The 23,983-nt window shown below is 67.2% G+C and overlaps 5 protein-coding genes across 5 annotated transcripts; 4 read left to right on the top strand and 1 right to left on the bottom strand.

Annotated features, from left to right (window-relative positions):
* Nucleotides 1–723: 723 nt before the first annotated feature.
* On the top strand, nucleotides 724–1,464 carry EMIHUDRAFT_361213 (hypothetical protein). The gene has a single exon (XM_005792361.1). The coding sequence runs from the start codon at nucleotides 831–833 to the stop codon at nucleotides 1,332–1,334; it is 504 nt and encodes a 167-aa protein (XP_005792418.1). The 5' UTR covers nucleotides 724–830; the 3' UTR covers nucleotides 1,335–1,464.
* Nucleotides 1,465–1,915: 451 nt separating this feature from the next.
* On the bottom strand, nucleotides 1,916–8,339 carry EMIHUDRAFT_223206 (hypothetical protein; the record flags this gene model as incomplete). The annotated part of the gene is made up of 12 exons (XM_005792360.1): nucleotides 1,916–2,020; nucleotides 2,086–2,214; nucleotides 2,491–3,132; nucleotides 3,274–3,819; nucleotides 4,198–4,953; nucleotides 5,944–6,181; nucleotides 6,299–6,562; nucleotides 6,686–6,925; nucleotides 7,058–7,311; nucleotides 7,474–7,916; nucleotides 8,068–8,111; nucleotides 8,185–8,339. 12 exons carry the CDS (start codon nucleotides 8,337–8,339, stop codon nucleotides 1,916–1,918), a joined length of 3,816 nt encoding a protein of 1,271 aa, XP_005792417.1.
* An 8,216-nt stretch (nucleotides 8,340–16,555) lies between these two features.
* On the top strand, nucleotides 16,556–17,336 carry EMIHUDRAFT_439784 (hypothetical protein). Its single transcript, XM_005792359.1, has 2 exons — nucleotides 16,556–16,597; nucleotides 16,664–17,336. Exons 1-2 carry the CDS (start codon nucleotides 16,583–16,585, stop codon nucleotides 17,285–17,287), a joined length of 639 nt encoding a protein of 212 aa, XP_005792416.1. The 5' UTR covers nucleotides 16,556–16,582; the 3' UTR covers nucleotides 17,288–17,336.
* Nucleotides 17,337–19,007: 1,671 nt separating this feature from the next.
* EMIHUDRAFT_312928 (hypothetical protein) lies at nucleotides 19,008–19,502 on the top strand (the record flags this gene model as incomplete). Its single annotated transcript, XM_005792358.1, has 1 exon — nucleotides 19,008–19,502. The coding sequence occupies one exon, from the start codon at nucleotides 19,008–19,010 to the stop codon at nucleotides 19,500–19,502; it is 495 nt and encodes a 164-aa protein (XP_005792415.1).
* A 3,086-nt stretch (nucleotides 19,503–22,588) lies between these two features.
* Nucleotides 22,589–23,751, top strand: EMIHUDRAFT_439783 (hypothetical protein). Its single transcript, XM_005792357.1, has 2 exons — nucleotides 22,589–22,665; nucleotides 22,759–23,751. Exons 1-2 carry the CDS (start codon nucleotides 22,615–22,617, stop codon nucleotides 23,260–23,262), a joined length of 555 nt encoding a protein of 184 aa, XP_005792414.1. The 5' UTR covers nucleotides 22,589–22,614; the 3' UTR covers nucleotides 23,263–23,751.
* The last annotated feature ends 232 nt before the right edge of the window (nucleotides 23,752–23,983 follow it).

Here is a 23,983-nt window from a genome sequence, read left to right as displayed (position 1 = left end):
GCGCTCCCTTTCGAGGCACGCTGCTGGCCCTGCTTGCGACTCGTGTGGCTGCGTTCTCCGCCCTTCCCGAGGCGCCTGAGCCGAGCCTTCTCGACGAGGCCGAGTGGAGACTTGTCAACAAGGCTGCGCCGTGGACGCGGCGAGCGGGCTTGCAGGTTGTCGAGATCAATGAGAAGTTCGTCCTCATGGGAGGAAGAACGGCAGGCGCTCCAAGTACGCCGGTTCCGATTCCCGGCGACAGCCAAGTCTGGAGCGACGTCTGGGAGAGTGCTGATGACGGCGTCACCTGGACGCAGATCGCCGAGAATGGCGGCTCGCACTGGGCACCTCGGGCGTACTTCAAGTGTATTGTGCTCGGCGATCGCGCATACGTGATGGGCGGGCAGAACTACAAGGTCGTCGCGGCACCGGGCGCTGGGATGCAAGGTGGTGGCGGTCCGCCTGGAGACGCCGCCGGTCCGCCTGCTGGGATGCAAGGTGGTGGCGGTCCGCCTGGAGACGCCGCCGGTCCGCCCCCTGGCATCGCGGGAGACGCAATGGTCGCTGCGTCCGACTTCTTCAACGACGTCTGGAGCACAAACGATGGCGTGGCCTGGCGTCGCGAGACGGAGCATGCTGGCTGGACGAGTCGCGCGGGCCTGAGTGCAATCACCTTTGACGGCGCGCTGGTTGTCCTCGGCGGCTCAGTGAACGACGACGCTGCAATCCTGGCAGGGCCAAGCGCTAGGATCTATCACAACGACGTGTGGCGCTCTCAGGACGGGGCGAACTGGACGCAGCTGGCCGAGCACGCGCCGTGGGCTAAGCGTGCGGGCGCGGCGCTCGCGGTGATGGGCGACGCTCTCTTTCTCTTCGGCGGCGAGTGTGGCTTCCTGGCCGATGTCGACGGTGTGCTCCCGTACTTTAACGATGTGTGGCGCACGCGCGACGGCGCTAGGTGGGAGCGAGTCACTGCAGAGGCACCGTGGCCGTCGCGCCCAGGGCACTGGGTGCTGCCACTGGCCGATCGGTTCGTCCTGTTTGGCGGCTTTCGACCGGACGAGACGGGCATCGGGGAAGACAACCCCGTCGACATGTGGACCTCGGCCGATGGCGAGAAGTGGTCCCTCCTCGCGGCTAGGCCGTGGAGCGCCACCACATCGGCCGACGTGAAATACGACTTCGCCGCGATCGTGTCGTCATCGTCGTCGGATTCGTCCATCTACACCTTTGGTGGAGACCGCGAGACGTTCAACTTCTTTGACCCCGTCAACTACTTGCGCATCGACAATGACGTCTGGGCCTTTGGCCCCGTGCGCCTTGCCCATGGCGTGGAGGTCGGTGCAGCCGTCTGAGCTCCTCTGTCTATCTAGCACAGTCACTCTTCCGCTGGCGGCAGCCCCCCTCGATCCGTGTTTCTTTTCCCAGATCCCGCTAAACCATGTTTTTCGCTTTTCGTTTTGGATGAATTTCAGATTACTTCGGAACCTGGGACAATAGACCTACTTACGTTGCTGTCCCCCGGGCTCAGCTCGGGAATCGCACGCTCACCTCGACGACGGTGCATTTGGCCCCCTCGCCAAACTCGAGCACCTCCTTCCGCCCCGTCGGCTGCAAGTAGGTGAGCGGCGGGAAGAGCACCTCGCGCTCGCCCGGGAAGGCGGAGAGGAAGGCGATGTCGGCGCCGCGGTCCATGAAGGAGGAGGTGCGCAGCTTTAGCAGCAGGCTCGCCTGGCTGGCGGAGTAGCGGAGCGCCACCGCCAGATCGGTCGTCGTCGACATGCAGGCGAGCTCGGAGCCGCCCTGCCGCTCAAACTCGGCGTCCACCTCCATGTCACGCATGCCTACCACGGCAGCAGCGCGAGGGGTGATAAGGGCGCGGCCTCGGCCACGAAGTGTTTATCGCGACCGGTCTCTCAGCTAAAAATCGGAGGCTCTAGTGCGCGCCGCGAAAGAGGTCGGCCGGCTCGTGGCCGCCGGCGAGGTCGGCGGCGACCGCGCGGAGCTTCTTGATGCCGTCCGAGAGCTTGAGCATCGTCACCTGATCACAGCACGTGCGTTGATAAGGGCGCTTCCGTGCACGAGCTCAAGACGTGGTGTGCTCACCGGGAAGGGATGCGCTTCCTCGCGCTCCTTGTTGCGCAGCGGGTCGTTGAGGGAGCGGTACGCGTTGGTCGTGTACAAGCGGAGAGCGAGCACGTGGCCTAAGCTCGTAGTGAGAACACGCTCTTGCTTCTCTAGGAGCGGATGAGGCGGCGGTGGAGGCGGGGCAAGGGATAGGCGAGGGATGGGGGTTGGCCTGCATCGAGCCCTGCCTCTCTCGCGCTCGAGTGGCTCACAAAGTCTTCAAACCTCTCGCCGCTCCGCCCCTCGTCCATCTTGCCTATGGGGCGTGTGGCGTGGACATGTCATGGTCATGGATGCGTCATGGACTCGAGCTTACTGCGGTCTCTCTCGGCCCGCGCCGTTTGGCCACTCCCGGTCCGTCGCGCCAGCCGAAGAGGAGAGGACGTACTCGAGGCACCACCGGTCGTCTGCGGTGCCGTGGCGCAGGAACTCCTCCCGGATAGATTGAACGGGGTCGACCATCATTGGCGCCGTCTCCGCTTCCCTCACGCCAAGCAGGTAGTGCAGTCCCAATGCAGCCTGCTTTGGCTCGCCAGTGATCATCTGCTTGATGTTGCCTCCAAACTTGCCGTAGCCCCCCATGCCCGCCGCCCTCTTCTTTGGGAGCGGCCGTCCACCCGCCTTGCGCAGCCACGCTCTCTGGATCAGTGCTGCCGCCTGACGGCGCACTTCTAGCCGCACATCCTCCAACGCAAGATGGCCGAAGCAGTCCATGGCCGCCTCAAAGGCGTCGCGGAGCAGGCTGGTCTCGACACGCAAGCCTCCGTCCCCGCCGTTTGGCAGCTCGTCGTCGACAGCATCGCCGTCCGCGACCTTGAGCAGCTTCACAGACATCGACTTGACGAGCGCCGGCACTTCGCTCCATCGCCACACCCGCTTCTCCTGCGGCGCCTCCTCGAACACCGCGGTGCTGCGCCGCACCGGCGCAACCATCCTGCTCCGCACTCGGCGCCGGTAGTAGGCGGCGGCGATCGCCAGGAGCACGACAACGCTCGCCGGAACCGTCGTACCAATCACCAGAGGGAGCTTTGACGGCGGCGGGCTGGGCGGTGGGCTTGGTGGAGGCTGGCTCGGCGGCGGCGAGGGCGGCGGTGTCGGTGGCGGCAGCGGCGGTGGCGTCGGCGGGGGACGGGGCGGGAAGATGGTAGGATCGGGATCTGACGTCACGGTGCATTGCGGGCACAGCCCTCCGATCGCTTGCTCGACGGCGATGACAACCTCGACGGTCGACCGGTTGGCTTGGTCGTCCAGGCCGCCGCCGGCAAGGTCGTCGGGGTTGTATTCCACAACCTTGTCGTACTCGATCTTGATGCTGACGACGAGGGGCCTTGACTCTAGGTACGGATCAGGTGGCGAGTCCAACCGTCGACCGTTCGGCATGGCTTCACAGCCCGTGCTGCGGCACGCATCGCCGCAAGGTCCCCAGGTGATCATGAAGCTGTCGGCGCCCTCCTCGTCGGCGGTGCAGGTGCCTCCGCCTCCTCGGTAAGGGTCCTTGCACCACTCGCTGTACCAGGAGTCCACCACAGTCACCCACTGATCGATCAGTGGGTTCTGAAAATCTGGATCCAGTACATAGCGCGACTGCTGGCACACGCGCACGTTCTCCACCCCAAGCCTTCGGCGCTGGTCGTGCAGGCGCCGACGGTTGATTTGACTCAGCGCCAACTCGATTTCGCCCATCAACTGCTCGACCGTCGTGTTGCCGAGGGCCTTTGGCTCCGTCACGTTCATAACCGTAGAGGCTCTGACTACGATGGCCAGCGGGGGCGACGGCGGCGACGGTGGCGAAGGCGGGGGCGAGGGTGGCGGCGGCGAGGGAGGCGAAGGCGAGGGCGCAGTGCCTGGCAGAAAGGGTGGCGGCGGCGGCATGACCGGCGGGGGCGGCGCAGCCGGTGGCAGCGATGGCGGGTGCAGCGGCGGCGAGGGAGGCCGCGGCGAGGGTGACGGCAGTGATGGTGGCGGCGGCGACGGTGGCGGCGGCGACGGTGGCGGCGGCGACGGTGGCGGCGGCGACGGTGGCGGCGGCGACGGTGGCGGCGGCGACGGTGGCGGCGGCGACGGAGGCGGTGGCGACGGAGGTGAGGGGACATCCACGCACAGGAACAGACCCGAGTAGCCGTTGCCGTAGTCAACGCAGGTCGAGCCGTTAGCAACGATGCCATTCCCGTCACTCCCGAAGCCCCCTCCAGTCGTGCTGCAGTTGTTGGAGTAGAGCGCTGCACACTCGCAGATTGCTGTGGCGCCTTCGTCGTCGCCGTCGTCGTCGCTTAAGTCGATGGAGTGATCGCACGTTGTCTCATACTTGATCGCGCAGCTATCGTCACTCCCCTCCCACGCACCCGTGCAAGAGCGGCCAATCGAGGCGCAGTAGCCGCCACAGCTGCCGTAGGACTCGAAGTTGCCGAGTCCTACGAAGACCTTGCACTCGCCACAGCCGCCGTCCTTGTCAGGCCAGCTCGCCTCGTCGCATGTCGCGGACGAATTAGGAGGGAGAGGCGGCATGAAGGACGTGCCCTGCAACTTGGGCTGCGGACCGGTAAAGTCACACCACACGTTAGAAGAGGAGGCCCCCCCAGGCGTGGAGGCAGGCAGGCAAGAGGCGTTCGATTCCTCCGCGCTGGTCGCGACGGACGGGACCGACCATACCCGCCAGAGTGCTCCAGAGCAGTCGCTGGAGAGGTACTCGATGGCAGAGTAGTACGGCGCCGAAGAAGGTGGAGCGGGCGGCGCTGGAGGACAGCGCAAGAATCTAGCGCACTTGGAGCCGCAGGCCGCAGGCTCCCTTTTGCAGTTCTCATCCTCTGTCTCCTCATCCTCGCAGTAGGCAAAGATGGCGCACTCCGTCTGGCAGAAGCCGAAACGAATCTCAGCGGAGCAGTCGATCGACCACCATGGGACAATCCCCTCCTCGTCACTGCCCCAGCACTCGATCTGCCCATTGTCCCTTAGCGCGCAGGTGTGCTCGCCCCCCGCAGCGATTTGATTGTAGGCCACGCCTGGCGGTGGGGAGCTCTCTCCGTCCTCATCCGACCCCCAGCATTCAGCGTGCCCGTTGTCAGACCTCAGAGCGCAGGTGTGGTCCTCGCCCGCTGAGATGTGCGAGTAGGACACGTCGGACGGCGGTGTGCTCTTGTCGTTGTCGTCCGAGCCCCAACACTCCGCGTAGCCATTCTCCGACCTCAACGCGCAGGTGTGCTCGCCCCCCGCCGAGACCTGTGAGTAGGCCACGCCAGGAGGCGGCGTGCTCTGGCCATCCTCGAAACCCCAGCACTCAGCGCGCGAGTCGTTCGACCGGATGACGCAGATGTGGTCCCCGCCCGCCGAGATGTGCAAGTAGGCCACGCCGGGCGGTGGAACGTACTCATCATCGAAATCTCCCCAGCATTCAGCGTGCCCGTTGTCAGACCTCAGAGCGCAGGTGAGATCATCGCCCGCCGCGATATGCGAGTAGGACACGTCGGACGGCGGCGTGCTCTTGCCGTTGTCGTCCGAGCCCCAACACTCCGCGTAGCCATTCTCCGACCTCAACGCGCAGGTGTGCGAGTCGCCCGCCGAGACCTGTGAGTAGGCCACGCCAGGAGGCGGCGTGCTCTGGCCATCCTCATCCTGGCCCCAGCACTCGACGTGTCCCACGCCGTCCAACACGGCGCACGTGTGCTCCTCGCCCGCCGAGATCTGTGAGAACGAGGGCGGCGGCGGCGGTGCCGGAGCCGCACCTGGAGGGTATGGCGGCTGCGACGGTGGCGACGGCGGTTGGGACGGGTAGGGTGGGAGCGGCGGCAGCGACGGCGGCTGGTCGAAGTTGAAGCAGCACGAGTAAAGGAAGTTATCGACAGGGACGACCAAGTAGCCGTCGTCGCACGTCTGAGCCTCGTAGCCTGGGTAGGCAAAACAATCGTCGCCATCGCTCGAGCACTTGGAGGCGTCGCAGCGGCAGTGAGGCGGGTAGCACGTGTAGTGCCATTCGTTGTGAGGCTCGTCGGGGTGAGGGCTGGCGGTGTAGCCGTCGCTGCAGGACTGAGCCTCGGACTGGCCATCGGCGTAGCAGTCGTTGCCATCGCTCGAGCACTTGCTGTCGTCGTGGACGCAGGGGGACGGTGGCGACGGCGGCGGCGGAGCGGGGGCCAGGGCTGGCGGGAATGGCGGCAGCGGCGGCAGCGACGGCGGCTGGTCGAAGTCGAAGCAGCACGTGTACTGCCCGTCATTGACAGGGACGACCAAGTAGCCGTCGTCGCACGTTTGCGCCTCACCGTCTGGCGTGCCGTCTGCGTAGCAGTCGCCGCCGGCGCTCGAGCACTTGGAGGCGTCGCAGCGGCAGTGAGGCGGGTAGCACGTGTAGCGGCCGTTGTTCCGAGGCTCGTCGGGGTGAGGGCTGGCGGTGTAGCCGTCGCTACAGGACTGAGCCTCAGACTGGCCATCGGCCTCGCAGTTGTTGCCATCGTCGGAGCACTTGCTGTCGTCGTGGACGCAGGGGGACGGCGGCGACAGCGGCGGCGGAGCGGGGGCCAGGGCTGGCGGGTAGGGCGGGACCGGCGGCAGCGACGGCGGCTGGTCGAAGTTGAAGCAGCAGGTGTACTGCTCCCATTCATTGGTCGCGATCGGCAAGTAGCCGTCGCGGCACGTCCTTGCCTCGTAGCTTGGGTCCGCGTAGCAGCCCATTACGCTCGAGCACTTGGACGCGTCGCAACGGCAGTGAGGCGGGTAGCACGTGTATCGCCATTCGCTGTGAGGGTCCTCGGGGTGAGGGCTGGCGGTGTAGCCGTCGCTGCAGGTCTGAGGCTCGGATTGGCCATCGGCGTAGCAGTCGTTGCACTTGCTGTCGTCGTGGACGCAGGGGGACGGGGGCGACGGCGGCGGCGGAGCGGGGACCTGGGCTGGCGGGTAGGGCGGGACCGGCGGCAGCGGCGGCAGCGACGGCGGCTGGTCAAAGTCGAAGCAGCAGGTGTACTGCCAGTCACTGAACGCGATCGGCAAGTAGCCGTCGCGGCACGTCTGCGCCTCACCGTCTAGCAAGCCGACCGCCCAGCAATCGTCGCCTTCGCTCGAGCACTTGGACGCGTCGCAGCGGCAGTGAGGCGGGTAGCACGTGTAGCGGCCGTTGTTCCGAGGCTCGTCGGGGTGAGGGCTGGCGGTGTAGCCGTCGCTGCAGGTCTGAGCCTCAGACTGGCCATCGGCGTAGCAGTTGTCGCCATCGTCGGAGCACTTGCTGTCGTCGTGGACGCAGGGGGACGGCGGCGATGGCGGCGGCGGTGTAGGTGCATTGTCGGGCGGGTAGGGCGGCAGCGGTGGCGGCGGCGGTGGCGGCGGCGGCGGTGGCGGTGATGGCGGCGGCGGCGAGGGAAGAGAGTCGCGGGGCGGCAACACGCAGAGCTGACCCCCACCATAGCCGGGAATGTTCCTGGTACATTGCTTCCAAGCAGTGTCTGTCCGGATGAGGTCATTGTCGCAGTCACAGTGGCCAAAGGTGTTGAAGGCTCCGATCGTGTTATCCCAGATGGTAGAATTGCGCCCCCAGCACTCATCGGAGCCGCAGCCGCCGCAGCCGCGCCAGCAGTCGCAACATGGCGGGAATGCTGCGACCTCGAGCGCCTCGCACCCCGTCAGGGTATAGTCAAGGGCATCATCCCCGACCGTCTGGGCGCAGGCGTCCTGGCATCCAGGCCCTCCGTTGCAAATACCCGCGCAGTCGAAGGGACAGACCTCTGCAGTGATTGGCCCCGTCTGATTGAGGCCAGGGAGGCAGCTGATCGTACTGGCAAAGGCTGAGGCATCAAAGTTTGCGACGGTGAGATCCGCCTCGGCGTCACCTGGCTGATTGAAGACGTACCCATAAGCGAGGCCACCCCTCGCCGTGCTGGGACGACGGCACGTGGGTTCCGAGGCGGCGGACGGAGCAGACAGGAGCAAGATGAGTAGCAGCCAGGGTCGATGCGGAGAAGGCGAGGCGTGCACTGCCACTTGTGAGGTGCGAGGTGCAGTGCAGCTGGACTTTGCGCCCGCGCCTGCGCACCGAGTGTAACCACGGTGCATCACAGGAGCCGGCGACTACGCGAAGGTCCGGCGATGACGCGAGACTTGAAGCGACTGAGAACGAGGCGCGAGCCGCGAGCCGCGAGCCGCGCGCCAAAGTGCTCAATCGAGTGACTGACACGCTCTCGCGGCTGATTTTTTGTTTCTTTGGGTTGTTGAGGGAACTCGGAGCACTTGGTCGAAGCACTTGGGTGCAGCATCAAGTCGGACGCAGTGAAGGGCGAATCCGGGGGTGGAGCTGGAGGCCGCAGAGCCGCAGAGCGGGCGGGGGAGGTGCCGGCTCGCCGAGAGAGAGGGCCCGCGCTACACCAAATTTACAAAACAAAAGAAAATAAATTCTTTTTGGCGACGTCAACACAGCTCGCAGGAGCTGTGAAGCCCGCGGGTAGTCCCCCCCCATCCCCAGGGCCTCCAGGGCTCGCACCTCAACCTCTCACAGACCAGCGCACAGCGCCATCGGAGGTATTTTCTTCTCAACAACAAGGCTTGTGAACGCTGCAGACTGGGGAGCAAAGGCATCAGGGTTCCGGCTCCTAGCCGGATAGGGGGTCTGTTGGGACTGACTCGCGCCAAAACGCCCTACCTACCTACCTATCCCCAGGCCGCGCAGCGAAGCGAAAAAAGATGAAAATAGGGGGTACCTACCTATTGCAGGGCCCTTTTGGGCGAAACAAGACCAACCTACCTACCTATCTGGGAGGGGCCAGCTCGCAGACCCCCTATCCGGCTAGGAGCCGGAACCCAGCGCGACTCTCCGCGCCCCGATTTCGCGTCCCGATCTGCTGCCGGTCTGCTGGCGGCGCGCCGGCAGGCGGCCCCACGCCTGCGCGACTATGGACGTCTCTGTCAGCTCTGAGGACTCAGACATGATGACCGAGCAGTCGATCCAGCAGCGGCTGGTCGAGCTCGACACCGTCGTGCAGGCGAGCCCTCAGCGGGTGCGCCGGCTCAGCCAGACGCATTCTGAGTTCGGCGCGGCGGCGGCGGCGCGGCCGAACATCGCAGAGCGCAGAGCCAGCTGGTCCGACGCGGGGCCGAGCGATCTCGCGCCGTCGGGGCTGAGCGAGCTGCCGCGCGAGGAGCAGGCGGCCCGCCTCGCCGCGTGGGCCATGGCGCTCGAGCACTCCCACGCGCTGCCCGCACTCGTCAAGGTGGTCGAGGCGGCCGGCGCCGAGCGCTCCAAGCAGGCCGAGCTGGAGGCGAAGCTGGCCGAGGCTCCCGGCTCGGCGGCAAAGCTGCGGGCGGTGCTGGACGCGAACGCCGCGCGGGTCGAGCAGTCGACCAACGAGCTCGCCTTCGTGCGCGCGCTGCTGTACGCGGCGCTGGCGACGGAGGGAGGGGATGTCCTCCAGGCGGGCGGACACGTGCTTCGGACACGTCCTCGGACGCGTCCCGCCTCACACGCGCATGGACATCTCCCGCAGGCGCTCGGCCGCGACCTGCGCGACGGGCGCGAGCAGCTGCCACCGCACGTGCACCTGCCGTGGAGCCTTCTGGGAGCCTTCTCGGACCCCTCGCCCGCTCTAGGCGCGAGCAGCTCGCCACCGCTCGCAACGCCGCGCACGCCGCCGCATGCCGCCTGCAGCGCGTCTACCGGGGCTTCCGGGTGCGGGGCGAGGCTCGCGGCGGGACCTGTCCAGGACATGTCCCGGACTCGGCATCGCGCTTTGCAGGTGCGGAGGAAGTGCGGCTTGCGGCTGGACCCATCCGGCAGTCAGAAGACTTTCGGCCGCTGCATTGTCTTTGGCTCGATCAACATGGACCTGCGCGCAGAGACAGAGGTCGGCCTCTTCGAGTCGAACAACACCATCGGCGTCTTCGACTCGGTGCCGGCAGGCAAGGGCGCGGACCAGGCCTGTGCAAGTATTATCCATCAGTGCGTATAACTGCGTAGGTGCCCGGAGGCAAGGGCGCCAACCAGGCCGTCGCGCTCGCCCGCCTCGGCATCGCAACCTCCCACATCGGGCCTCAACCGAAGAAAAGCAGGCCGCACACGCCAGACACTTTGAACAGGAGTCACAACGTCCCTCGTCGGGCGCGTCGGCAGCGACGACTTGGGCACCGCGCTGCTGCGTAGGCCACTAATTTGCCATGGTTCCTGCTCCTATTCCCACTCCGATCATGAGCTAGGCACGGCGCTGCTCGGGGCGCTCGAGCGTTCCACCCAGGTCACTCTGGCCCCCTCCCTCCTGTCGACGCGCGGCGTCACCCGCGACCCCACCGCCGTCACCGGCGTCGCCGTCCAAATCTACGGCGCCGAGGGGCGCGAGGGCGGGCGCGAGAAGGTGTCGGCGACGTGCGATCTCGGACAATCTCGGGTCAGCTCGGGTCAGCTCGGGTCCTCGACTGAAGGTGTCGGTCGCGTGCGATGGCGCGAACAACCTCGTCGGAGAGCGCGAGATGGCCGAGCTGCGCCGCTTGTACCGCCCGACCGCGTCGCAGCGCTGGGCGCGGCTGGCCGGCAAGGAGGCCGCCCACAGCGCGCTGCTGCTGCAGCTGGAGCTGCCTCTCGAGCCGATGGTTGTTGCGGCGGACGAGGCGCATGCCGCCGGAGTGCACGTCTGCCTGCGCGCGTCGCCGCTCAACGACTCGCGGCTCTCCGAGGTGCGTGAGCTGGTGGGGCATGTCGACGTCCTCTTCGTGGGCGAGAGCGAGGCGCCGCGGCTGCTCTCGTGGGGCTCGAGCGGCCTCGCCACCCTCGACGAGGCGAGATGACCCGAGATGACCCGAGATGACCCGAGATGACCCGAGATGACCCGAGATGACCCGAGATGACCCGAGATGACCCGAGATGACCCGAGGTTCGCCCCTCCTCGCCACCCTCGACGAGGCAGCGCCTCGCCGGCCTCCGCCTCTTCAGCCTCTTCTGTGTGCGGCGCTCTCCCACCCCTTCTCAGGCGGGCCTCGCCGCCGACTCGCTCCTGCTGCGCTGGCCCAACCTCTCCACTGTCCTCGTCAACACGCGCATCGGGTGCGTCCTCGCGCAGCAGCGCCTCTCGCCTACCGCCCAGGCCTGCTATAGATATCTCCCCATATCTCCCCATATCTCCCCACATCTCCCCATATCTCGCCTACCGCCCAGGCCTGCGCCGGCCAGCGCCACCCGCCGGGCGCCTAGTCGATGAATTGAGTCGGGCTGAGGGTCCGCCCCACTAGGCGACCGCCGGCAGCATCGCCGGCCGCTTGCGACGCGAGGCGGGGCGAAGGAGCCGGTCGAGAACCTCCCCACCCGCCGCCGCCTCCGCCGCCGCATCATCTGCTGCCGCCGCCGCCGCCGCTGACGCCGCCGCTGACGCCGCCGCTGACGCCGCCGTTTCTGCCGTCCCCGTTTCTGCCGTCGCCGCCGTCGCCGCCTCCGACAGCCTGCGGCGGGACGACTCTCCGGCTCCCGCTCTTCCCGCTCTCGCCGCTTCCGCCGCCGCCGCCGCCTCCGATCCCCCCGCCTCCACCGACCCCACCCCGTCCGCCCCTTTGGCCCGCTCCGCTCCGCCGGAGCGCCGCCCGTCGCTCGTCGCGACGCTCCGGGCGGTGGACGAGGAGGAGGGGAGCGAGAGGGTGTGGACCGCCACCGCACCCCCGGCGCCATGCTGCGGCGCGGCGTGCCGGGGCGGTGAGGCCGCGCTCGGGGATGGCGGGGGCGGAGGTGGGGGCAGCGAGGAGGGGAGGGGGGGCGGGGGGGGGGGCGGGGGGGAGGGGGGGGGCGAGCCGCCGGCCTCGAGGGCGCTCGCGCTGTCTCACCTCACCAGAGGGTCCGTCCCCTCGTCGCCGACGCGGGTGCGGCTGCGGCAGTTGCAGCTGCAGCCCCGCGGGGAGGACGAGGGCGAGGAGGAGGAGGACGACCTCCCGCCCGCCTTCGCCGAGCCGACCGAGGAGCGGCTCCAGCTCTTCCTGCCGCGCAAGCCCGGCGAGAAGGTCGTCGACCCGTTCGGCGCCGCGGACGCCTTCTTCGCCTCGTACGTCGCTGCGCGCTGCCGCCACCTCTCGCCCGCCCAGGCCCTCACGTGGGCCTACGCGGGCGGCTCCATCTCCAACTCAAGGCCCGGCGCCGTCGACTCGATGCCCGACCTGCAAGAGGTCACCGCCTTCCTCGACGCGGAGATCCCCTCCCTCGCCGCCGCCGGCGCCCTCGCCGAGCCCATCAGCCACCCGCGCCGCCATGGCGTCCTCTCCTCGGCCAAGCAAGGGCCCGCCGCGCCGGCCGTCCCTGCATCGCCCGGCGGCAGCAGCGACCCGGGCCCGCGAAGGGCGGTGGCGGAGGGGCCCCTCGCTTCTTCCCAAAGGAGGGCCGCGGCGCCTGCGGAGCTTTGCGGCGACTCCTCGCTGCACCAGCTCGCCCACTTCCTCTCGCCCGAGCGGTACCTCGGGCAGAACGCGCTGCACAAGGCCGCCCTCGCCGCCTCGCTCAGCGCCGTCGTCTCGTGTCTCAAGCCCGCGCCGATAGGCAGCCACGCCCTCTCCCCGGCCCGGCGGCGGGCAGGGGCGAGGGAGGCACACGGGTTGGCTGCCTTTCGGCAGCAGATCGTCGAGGCCGACGCCTTTGGCTGGTCGCCCATCCAGCGGGCGCACGAGTGCCTCCGCCTCACGGTGAGCCGCGAGCAGGCGCGAGCGCAGCGGCACGTGGGCGGGTCGCAGGCGCCGCGGTTCAAGGCGCTGCTCCGCCTCCTCGTCTGCGCGCGGATTGTTCTCGCCGCGACGGAGGAGTGCGACGACGGGCTGCCCGCGATGCGCTTCCCGCGGCGGTTCACGTGCGGCGCTTCGGGAAGCATTTCTAGCCGCACCGAGTCGGTCCCCCGCCGCTCCTCCCGTGGCTCCTCCCTTGGGCGCTGTACAGGCAGCGTCGGAGAGGGCGGCGTCGGGGAGGGCAGCGTCGGAGAGGGCGGCGTCGGGGAGGGCGGCGCGGGCGGCGACCAGTGCGGCTCGCCGAGCCTCGATGACAAGCTCTCCCTCGACGAGCGGTTGGGCAACGCGCCGCCCGTCCGCCTACCGACGCGCAGCAGCAGCAGCGGTCCGGTGTTGGGCGGCGGCAGTCGGGGGCCGTCGTCGCCGCGGCTCTCGTTTGGGGGCGACATGCTGCGGGCGGCGGCGAGGAGCAGCCGGAGGGCGGCACCGCCGCTCGACAGGCGTTCGCCGCAAAAGGCGGGAGGGGAGGGGAAAGGCACAGGCGGGGAGAGCGCGGCCAGACGCTGTGAACAGGCGCCCTTCGCGCGAGGCGGACGCGCCGCCGAGCGAAGAGGCGATCCTCTTCTTTAATAGTTAATATTTATTATATTATTATTATTATATTATTATATTATTAAAGGCGATCCTCTTCTTTGGCGGCGACCTCGCGCCGCACGACGAGGCGCCGCCCTCCTACCGGCGCCAGTCCACTCTCTCGGGCAGGCAGGAGAGCGTGCCTCGCACGAGCGCTGCCTCCAGCGCGGACGCCGATGCCACGCGGGCGCGAAACAGCGCCGAGGCGCACGCATCGGCTAGGATGGCGCCCGAGCTGGCGTCGGCGCCGCCGCTGCAGAGGAGCGCGAGCAGCTCCTCCTCGCTCGGCGTGGGCGTGGCCGGCTCCTTCGACGCCGGCGCGTGGCTGCTCACTCGAGACCATCACACTCGAGATCACACTCGAGATCACACTCGAGATCACACTCGAGATCACACTCGAGATCACTCGAGATCACACTCGAGATCACACTCGAGATCACACTCGAGATCACACTCGAGATCACACTCGAGATCACACTCGAGATCACACTCGAGATCACACTCGAGATCACACTCGAGATCACACGAGATCGCACTCGAGATCACACTCGAGATCACACCCGAGATCACTCGAGATCACACAGCCCGCTCGACGGGGCTACTCTTCGGACGACGGCTGACTCCACTAGTGACTCCACTAGGCGCGTGGCTGCTCGGCTCTCCCCTCGAGGAGGACCCGTTGGCTGCGGCGGCGCAGGTCTGCCTCATCCTGCTCCGCACCTCGGCCGACGACGGCGACGGCGAGTTCCGCGGCGTGGCAGGGTGCCGCTCACCCGGGCCTCTCGTCCTCACGACTCGATCAGCCAGCGAGCTGATTGGACGGGTCAGGTACGTCGAGTCCTCTCGCGAGCTCGTCCTGTCCCTCCTCTGCCCGCTCCTCGACGAGCCACCGACGCACGGCGCGAGCCGACCCGCGAGCGCACCGCCGCCGCACGTTGCCTCCCCGGAGCTTTCGCGGAACTGTCCGCATAGGCGCTAGCCGATCCGCGAGCGCGCACCCGCCGCCGCGTTCTCAGAACGGCGACGCTGCCTTGGCGAGCGACGCGGCGGGCTTTGGGGGCGCCTCCTCCTTGCGGAGCGACGCCGGCGCCGATGGCGATGGCGGCGGCGGCTCCGGCGGCGGCAGCAGGGCGGCGCAGTTTTTGCGCGTGCTGCTCGACTATGTCGCGAATGACGGCTGCAACTTGCTGCTCGCTGCAGCGGCTGTCGGCGCTCAGGCTGTCGCGCTTCCGCTGCTGCGCCGTGCGGGCGGCAACCCGCCGCTGCTGAGTGGCAATTTGGGCCGCACGCACATCGAGCAGCGGCTCCGCACCACGGGAGAGTCGGCGATGCATCTTGCGGTGCGCGGGACGCACCGCAAGATGACGGAGCTGCTGCTGCGCGACACGCACCTCATGATCGGTCGCCGGCCGAGGCTGGCCGAGACCACCCGAGATGACCCGAGACGACCCGAGGTTAGGCACCTCATGATCGACGGCCGCTCGGCGCACGACGCGAAGGGCATCACGCCGCTCGAGGCGGCGGCGGCGCTCGACGACGCGTGGGAGGAGGAGCTCGCCGAGATGCTCGACGCCGTCCGCGGCCGTCTCGGGCCGTCGATGAGTGGGCGGCTGACGCTGAGCGGCCGCTTCCGCACCTCTGGCGGGTCGATGCCGGCCACGCTGCAGGCGGGGCGGTACACGGTCTCGGGGCAGGTGCTGGCGGCTGCCTCGTGCTCGTGCGCGAGGAAACGGCCGCCGGCGCACAGCTCTCCCGTCCTGCACTCAACAGGTGCAGGCGGCGGTCTTCTACGCGCAGGACTCGATCTCGCACCGCGAGGTTTGCCTCAAGGTGTACGACGGCGCCTCCCGCCGCGCCGCCGCAAAGCGGGAGGCGTCCGTGCTGCGGTTGCTCGGCGGGGAGACGGCGCCAGTGCTGTACGACGCCTTCGTCGAGGGCGACCGCACCATCCTCGTGATCGAGTTTGCGGACCACCAGTATTCGGACCTCGCCACCTTCTCGCGCGCGAGGGCGGCGGCGAGCCCATACCGCGGGATCGCGTCGGGCCTCTCAACGATCGCGACTCGCGCGGTGGCGCTGCGGCTGCTGCAGTGCGCCGACAAGCTGCACGACAAGGGGCTCGTGCACAACGACCTCAAGCCGGCGCACTTTCTGCGCTTCGGCGGCGACTGGAAGCTGATCGACTACGACGCAACCGCCGCCCGCCGGCAGGGTCCCCCCCGCCTCTCGGGCGGCATGTCCCTGACACGTCCACGACGCGTCCCGTTAGGCCGTGCTCGAGGAGGGGGAGGCGCGCCACGCCGACCGGTACGCCTGCACGCCGCAGTACGCGCCGCCAGAGATTCTGTCGGTGAGGAGGGCGGCGGCGCTGGCGGCGGCGGCCAACGCGAGCAGCGGCGACCGCCACGAGGACGAGGACGAGGAGCAGCTGGTGGCGAGGGAGCAGCTGGTGGTGACGAGGACGAGGAGCTTTTCGCGGCTCCTCGCCGCCGAGAACCTGCCCGCCGTCTCCCTCCCCGCCGCCAGCTCGGTCGGCTCGGGCCGGCTGCAGCTGCAGAGCCTCGTCAAATCGGACCCGTCGGCGTCGCCGCTCGACGAGAACCTCGCCGATGCCGCCACGTCGGACGACCATTCGCCCTTGGCGTCTAGCTGCGGCTCCGGCCGCGACTCCAGCGCGAACGGCGGCTGCAGCGCGGGCTCCTCCGCGTGCGCCTCCGGCTTTTCGGCGCGGCGCTCCGTCCCCGGCCGCGCGTCGGGCTCTGTCTCCGCCGCCGCCGGCCGGCTGGTCGTGCGCGCGTCGGCGGACGTGTGGTCGCTCGGGCTGGTGCTGTACGAGCTCTGCAACGGGCGGCAGCTCCTCGGCGACTGGAGCGACGGCGCGGGCGACGGCGCGGACGGGCCCGTCTCGACCGACGCGCAGGACGAGCGCTGGTCGGCCGACCGCTTCTACGAGGTGGTGGCGTCGCGCTTGACGCGCACTGAGTGGCCCGACGCGAGTATGGGCAAGCTCATCACCGAGCACATGCTCGGCCGCGCGCCGCCCACGCGCGAGCCGGTCAAGGAGCTGATGAAGAAGAAGATCTTCCGCGGCGCGCTCGACACGGAGAAGTCCAAGCACGTGATGCTGCTCGCCCTCTTCTCGTCGCCGCGCCGCACCCGCTCCGGCCGCACCATCACGCAGCTGCAGCTGATGAACGAGATCCAGGAGTGCTTCTTCTTCTTCTTCTTCTTCTTATTATTATTATTATATTATTATTATTATTATTACCAGGAGTGCTGCGAGGCGATCCCGCACATGCAGCGCGAGATCCGGCCCGCCGCCACCTTCCCCGACGACGTGGCGCACGTGGCGCGCGAGCTGTCGCCGCGCGTGATCCAGTTCTCCGGCCACGGCAACGCGGTCCGCGCCGGCGCCTACGCCGGCGCGCTCGCCTTTGAGCGCGGGGGCACGCTGCAGCCGGTCCCTCCCGACGAGCTCATCCGGCTGCTGCGGGAGGACTGCCCCGACCTGCAGGCGGTGCTGCTGCACGGCTGCCACACGCTGCGCCCGCTCGGCGAGCTGATCCACCGCGAGATGCCGCACCTGTACGTCATCGGCTGGGACTCGCTGCTCGAGGACAAGGCCGCCATCGCCTTTTGCCGCGGCTTCTACGGCAAGCTCGGCGAGATGGCCGAGATCGAGCTGGCGGGCGGGCCGCCCGCCTCGATCCACGACGCCTTCGCCGAGGCGGCGCGCTGCTTCGAGGAGCAGGGCTTCATCCTCGGCGACCCGGAGGACGCCGCCGTCTCCGCGAAGCACGGCCGCCGCGCGAGCGGCAAGTTCGACATCTTCATGCCCGCGTCGTACCAGCAGCAACACGTCAACTCCGCCAGCAGCCTCTTCTCCGCCGGTTAGTAGCCAGAGGTGATTGTAGAGAAGTAATTTCTGTGTTCCTTTTTTTCGCCCTCTGAGTAGGTAGGTAGGTAGAAAGGTGAAGAACAGCCAGGCTCGGACTGGACACCAACGCGGTATGGGTGGACGCTGGACAGATGATGACGACACGCACGAGCGACACACAGACACAAAAGGCTCACAAGACACACAGCCAGCTGGCTGCCACACACCCTGAGTTGGCGTACACATAACTCAAGGCCATATCCTCCCTGTCGCCCCCCCCAGCACTCCAAGGTGCCAAGAGAAACAAACAAGAGCACAACAAACAACAGACGACATGAAGTGACATGTGAGGCTAGAGCAGCTTGCTCCACCTCTAGCAATCTCACCGGCCTGCGAGGCACGGACGAGACCGTATGTGGGGTCTAGTGAGGTGTCTATGGACGCCCTCCTCATGGGCTAGCTGCCTGCGGCTAGCCCTAATCTCGCACTCACGGACAGCGACAATCAAATGGGTGAGTGTTTGCGAGCAGAGGCGCGTGGGCTAAATCTAGGCCGCACGTCGTGGCACTATGACGAAGTAGACGTGCGGCCGCAGCGCGCCCGCCGCAGGCTCGGCGGTGCGCGCGTGTTAGCGACAAAGTTGCGGGTGGAGCCATGCCCGACTTTTCGAAGGTGAGGCCTCTGCGACGAGTGCCAGCCGCGCTGCGGAGCCACGCCCTTCGAGCCGCGTCCCGTCGGCACTGTCCCCGAGTGGTCCCGCCTTGGCGGCACACACTCTCGACCAGGACAGTCCTGCTGACGGGAACGTGTCGCGCGCCGGCGACGGTTGCGGCGTGCTCGTTGTGAAGCCAAGATGGCACGACCACCGCCCTGCTTCGCAGACCGGGCAAGGAGGGGCTTGCTCCCGTTCCGCGAGGAACAGGAGGTCTCCCCCCCTCCCCCGGCCTGAGCAGCGACGCGTGGAAGGCAGCCCCTTTTGAGTCGAGGGCGGCGCGACCATTGCCGAGCTCCAGGGACCAAAGGCCCGGGCGTCTGCTGATGGCCGCGCCGCCCCGCTCCGCCCCGCCCGCCGCCGCGCCGCCCCGCCCTGCGCCGCCCGCTGCCTCGCCGCGCCGCCGCCTCGCGCTGCCCGCCGCCGCGCCGCTCCGCCGCCCGAGGATTAATATTTCTTCCTCTGACGTCTCTAGAAAAAAGAAAAGTTGAAAGGATGTCTGTGTATGTGGCCTCCCACCGCATCGGCGCCCGCCTCTCGGGCCTCTCGCCAGAGCTCAGCTCCTGCTCGTCGCCTTCAAGCTTCATCGACGAGCAGGCGCCCCTCTTGAGCGCCGCCGCGCTGCGCGTGGCGGAGGAGCACCGCGCCGCACGCGTGGAGCAGCCCGAGTGGATCTGCGGCCGCGCCAACGGCCGCGCCGGTGGACCTGAGATACCAACCGTTCGTACCGCCGCCCGACGGCCCGCCGCCCGAGACCGCCAAGTTCCTCGTCAAGGGCAAGGCCGCGTACGTGGCCCACCGGCCCGCACGGCCGAGCCGCTACTGCTGCTGCGGCGCCGCCGCTGCTGCTACTGTGGCACCGCCGCTGCTGCTGCTGCGGCACAGCCGCTGCCGCTGCTGTGGCACTGCAGCCGCTGCTGCTGCCGCCGCTGCTCACTGCTTTCGGTGTCTCGAGCGTGCCACGGTGGCAGGCCGGTGCCGACCAACAAGAAGCCACCGACGACGGTCCTCAGTCAGGTGGCGTGGATGCGGTCGATGGAGCGAGATCGCGACGAGATGGCCGAGACCGACAGCGACGCGGGCGCGTCGCCGCCCGCGCCGCCGGAAGTCGCCACCGCGCCGTCGGCGCCGTCGGCGGCCACGTGCGCGGCCATCAAGGAGGTCAAGGCGATGCGGGTGGCCGAGTTGCGCGCGTCGCTCTCGGCGCGTGGCCTGCCCACCGACGGCCTCAAGCCGGTGCTCCTCGCCCGGCTGCTCGGCGCGTATGGCCTTGAGGCCGAGGCGCCGCCACCGACGGAGGCGCCGGCAGAGGCGCCGGCGGCCGGTGCGATGGGCGCGGAGGCGACCGCGAGCGCTCGTGGCGCGCAGGAGGTTGGAATGGAGCAGGGCCCCAAGGGTGGTGGGGCCGCGGAGCCGCTCGGCGACAGCAACGGGCGCGCAAAGGGCTCGCTGGGCATGGGCCGCGCCACGCGCCCCTCCACGCGCCAGACGCGCAAGGAGAATGAGCCGCGCATGATCTGATGAGCCGCGCATGATCTGATGAGCCGCGCATGATCTGATGAGCCGCGCATGATCTGATGAGCCGCGCCACCGTGCGACGCGGGCGCACACAGCCGCTCCGGGGCCGCACTTCCGCCCGGAGCCGCACGCCCACGTGTGACACAACGAGAGGACTAGTCGTGCGTGACCCGTGAGGTCTCTGGTCTGCGTGCGTGGTCCGCCCGTCGTGTGCGGTGCGGTGCCCTGCACACGGGTCGCAGCCTCATCGCTCATGCGCGGCCGTCTGGCCGGTGCGTGCTCCTGCGTGCGTACGTGTGTGTGAGAGTGCGAGGGCGGGGTACTTTGTACGTCGGGTCGCAGGAGTCCCACGTGATGGCTATGCTACTGTACAGAGTCGGGCTTGGGTGAGGGGAACGAGGACACCATAGCGCTAGGTCCGTCCGGAGCTTTTTTTCGCCCGCCGGACGATCACACTGCAAGGTAAGAGACAGAGGCGGAGGCGGATTCGCTGGGCGAGTCGCGCTGCGCTAAGATGCTGGCGCCCGCTGCGCAAGCCGAGAACGCAACGCCTCCGGTCCCACGCGGCTTCACCACGACGGTCCTCTTTGCGGTCTGCCTTTCAGGCGGAGCGCCATTGCTGAACACCGTGACAGCCCGGCAGTTGCGCCAGCACCTGGACGGCAACGGCAAACCTGGTCCTACGAACGTATTTGCCAGCTTGCATCACAGCGGGCCAACCCCGGCCACTCTGATCGACGGTTTGCGCGCCCTTTCTCCTGCTGCGTATGAGATATACAGTAGCGGCCCGTTCCAGTGCACTCCATCTCTGAAGTGCAAGACCATGCCGGCCCGTGGCTGTACGTTTTTGGTGCAGTTTGAGGGCGTCCGCCGCGCTTTCCGATTGATGGTGGCATTCGAGGAGCAGCACAATGTGAGACACGCCTTTGTGGTGCGCCACCGGTTTGATTTGCTCACAAACTTCCGCAGCGCCGTGCCTGCAAGCTATGACTTTGCACGCGCTTGGATAACTCCTGCATTCATTGGGTGTCGTCGCCCCTCCGATCAGGAGGTTAGCACTTTCGACTTTGACGACAAAGGATGGGTGTGCGGCCGTATGTGTCATAATCATGCTCAAGATTTAGCACAGCTGCACGTTGCAGACCCCCCCCCTCCGACCTATACCACGCACTCCCCTACACACATGCGTGTCGTCAGTGTGCCTTTGTGCGTGCACCATGCGCGCGCGTGTTCACGCGCATGCTTCGCATGCCATCGAGGCCACGAGTGGATCATGCTTCTGTGCGACGCCCGGGTGAGCCCCAAAACTGTTGACGTGTGCAGGTGGTTTCACATGCGGCCGCACGATCGGTGATGCAGATTGTGAGGGCATACGAGGGCGGCTGTGGCGAGCTACTGGATATGGCCAGGCTCCAGCAGCGCTGTACTGCTGTGGCACCAGGCCACTGGCACACAATGTATTTTGAATGCATTATTCTTGTTGGTCTGCTCGAAGCGCACCCCAATGCCACAATCTGGGACAATCGCATGACATCATACAAAGTGGCCGGGCATGTGGCAACAGGCCACCACCATTGCGCCGAGCACGGCACGAAAGCGTGTGTGTAGTAAAGCAGTCAAGCGTGCGTGTAGTAAAGCGCTCGACGGCGAGGTCATCGACGGCGATGGGACCTTCGGCGGCCCCAGCCGTGTCTTCACCGGCCAGCAGGGCCCCCGCTTCGCCATCGGCGCGTAGAGCGAGACCGACAGCGAGAAGGACAGCGAGTTTGGTCGCGGCTAGCTAAGCGCGACTGGGTCGGGCGGCTACCGTGGATCGCCGCCCGGGGCCTGAGCGTCTCCCATTAAGAAAGTGACGCTTGCGGCTGATGCCGGCCTACTGTCGAGGCTGGAGGCGTCGGCCGCGGCGGGAGGGTGTGGGATCGAGGAATCTGCATGAGTCTGTTGCAGGCTGCGTGTAAGCCTGTCCGGGCGTGTGACTAGTCCACCGCGGGGCTGAACCAGTCTCGAAGATGTACGGGGTCACAGGACCGTGAGTTTTGCAAGTCGGAGGGAAAGCTGCGCTGCACACACGAGATGCTTTCGCAAGTCTCGAATCGTCTCGGACCCACCGTACTAGCATGTAATGGTATGAGTTCTGAGTTCTAAGCTTTTTTTTTACCAAAAAAATCACCCACAAAGACCCCCAGAAAGTAGCAAGAGTTTCTACATGAACATGTTTGTAAATTGCTTTTAGCCTTTCAGCACACCCCACCAAGTTGGGGAAAACGTGCGTCTCGCAAAAAAAGCAAAAGCGCCATGCCAGTCGCCACATGCGCTGCCTTTGTGTCTCGTCTGTTTGGTCGTGCGGCGCGGTATCTCCTCTCAGCGTACCCGCGGCGATGCGGGCATCTGTCTTGTGTCTGTCCGGTTCGGCTTGTCGCGCACATAAGCTAGGGTGGCGACGGGGAGAGCACTGGCACAGAGCTGGGGGCCGGGCCGGGCCGGTTCTTTCTCCTGTTGTGTGGTGCGCTCTAAAAAGTACAGCGCGGGCACTCAACGGTCAGCCTAGCGAGTGTGGCCGGTGCGCGTGCGCCGTCCGCCGTGCGGAAGCGTTCAGCGGACAGAGCGCGCGGCGCGGGCGCCCGCGCTGGTACGAGCCGAGCCGAGCAGGAGTACCCTCCGTGAACCTAGCCGTAAACCATCTCAGCACTCGACAGCTCCCGCAGTGCTTGACGTCTAACTTCTTTCGCCCTAAGATTCTTTTCATCCGGCCAGTCCCGTGCCCAAAATAAATAAATAAATAAAACGGACACACCAAACAAGGGGTGGGAGAAGGACAGGGTCCCCACCTGCACGAGCAGGATCTTGTAAGGACGATCAGGGACACAGGGGAACGGGAGCGGGGAGCGCATCGCGACACGGAGGGGGGCTGGGCAGGGTTCACCCACACGACAGGGTCCCAGGGATTCCTCTCTCGTATAGGACAGGTTGCAACCGGCGGCACGGGGGCAGGCGCGGGCCTCCTACTGGTTGCGCTCTCCTAGTTCTCCTGCTCCCGTGCCCAGTGTTGTGCGACGCCCGTGTAAAATTCTTTTCACCAGCAAGCTTCACGTTGACGACACGCGCGCCGCCAACGATGCCGCCGAAGACGATCGCCAAGGGCAAGGGCAAGGGCAAGGCCGTCAAGGTGCTCGGACGCGCCCGCGCGCGCGCCGAGCCTAGCCACTGCGCGGCGCGCGGTGCACACCCACAATGCGCCCGCTCCTCTGGTGTCTCGCAGGCCAAGACGGCGGCTCCCAACGGCGCGGCCGGCGCCTCGCCCAAGGAGGCCACTGAGGCGCTCAAGTGGCTGATGATGATGGGTGCCGGCGAGGAGGCCGTCGCGCACCGAGTTGCCGCCATCATGACGGGCAAGACGTCCACGGCCAAGATCGACGTCGGCCGTCTCGCGATGAGCGCGCTGCGCCTCGTGTGCGTCATGCCCGACGACATCGACCAGATCAAAGCGAAGGTCGCCCAGAACGCCAACGTCGAAGTGCAGGAGAAGCTGGCGGTCGTCGCGGGCGTGGCGCGGTCGCTCGGGCCGGCGGCTTTCATCAAGCTCATCCCAACCCAGAACGACCTCCACCGCCACGTCGCCGTCCTGCTGCCGCAATACGACTCGAAGTACACCTACACGCAGGGCGACGCCTCGTCGTCGCTCAAGGGCCCCGACGGCCTCAAGTGGAAGACGCGGCGCACGCCCGACGAAGACAACGACCCGCGCTTCCCCGACTTCTGGTGAGCGCACACGGCCGTGACTACCATTCGCGTCAAGGCCTCGCCGGTCGCTCCGAGTCGCGAGTGCACTGTCGCAAGTCGTCGTGCTCGCGAGCGCTTCGCTGCGAGTGCGGCCGTCTGGCTGCTGGATGCTGGCGTGGACCAGCTCCAGCTCGGCGGCTCGGCGCACGGGTCCACAATCCACGAGGCACACACATGCGATGGGCAAATTCAGGGACAGGGTGCGGACTGCGAGGCGCGAGTGCTGAGTGAGACGCGCGGGGCCCCGCCCAAGGCGCCCTGCCCCCCGCACCGCAGACGCGACACGCGAGACGGCCCGGTCAGCGCCGCCGGCGCCGCCGCGGCGCGGGGACGCGGGTGCGGTTCGCTCGTGTCGTCGAGACACACGGAGAGTCGTGGGGCACGGCGCCACGCGCCACGGAGAAAGTTCATGCGCAGTTGCGTCGCGGTACGACGTTCACGCACGATCACATATCACAACTATAAGTTTTAATGGCGGTGACAACCGGTGTCGTCAGACGTGTGCGCGCAGCCAGAGTCACAGCATGCACATCTTCATCATCAACAACATACAACAGAAGTTAGAGTGCAGACGTGAGTTGACAGTTGTATCGCGCACGCGGCAAAATCAAAAAAATGGTACCCGCTGGCAGCCGTCTCGGCTGCGAAGCACTTGGAGCACTTGGAGTGCAGTCATCAGCCTCACATCCAGGGCCGGGGAGCTA

This window comes from Emiliania huxleyi, assembly GCF_000372725.1.
Source record: "Emiliania huxleyi CCMP1516 unplaced genomic scaffold EMIHUscaffold_108, whole genome shotgun sequence".
NCBI classification, from domain to species: Eukaryota; Haptophyta; order Isochrysidales; family Noelaerhabdaceae; genus Emiliania; species Emiliania huxleyi.
Note: the sequence above shows the minus strand (reverse complement) of the source record. Positions and strands in the feature narration are given on the sequence as shown.

What these genes read in the sequence shown, in the direction of transcription:
- EMIHUDRAFT_361213 (XM_005792361.1), top strand. Translation starts at nt 831, where the DNA reads ATGGGCGACGCTCTCTTTCTCTTCGGCGGCGAGTGTGGCTTCCTGGCC.
- EMIHUDRAFT_439783 (XM_005792357.1), top strand. Translation starts at nt 22,615, where the DNA reads ATGCCGCCGAAGACGATCGCCAAGGGCAAGGGCAAGGGCAAGGCCGTC. An exon ending in GCAAGGGCAAGGCCGTCAAG is followed by an intron (nt 22,666 to 22,758) that starts GTGCTCGGACGC and finishes GGTGTCTCGCAG; the next exon opens with GCCAAGACGGCGGCTCCCAA.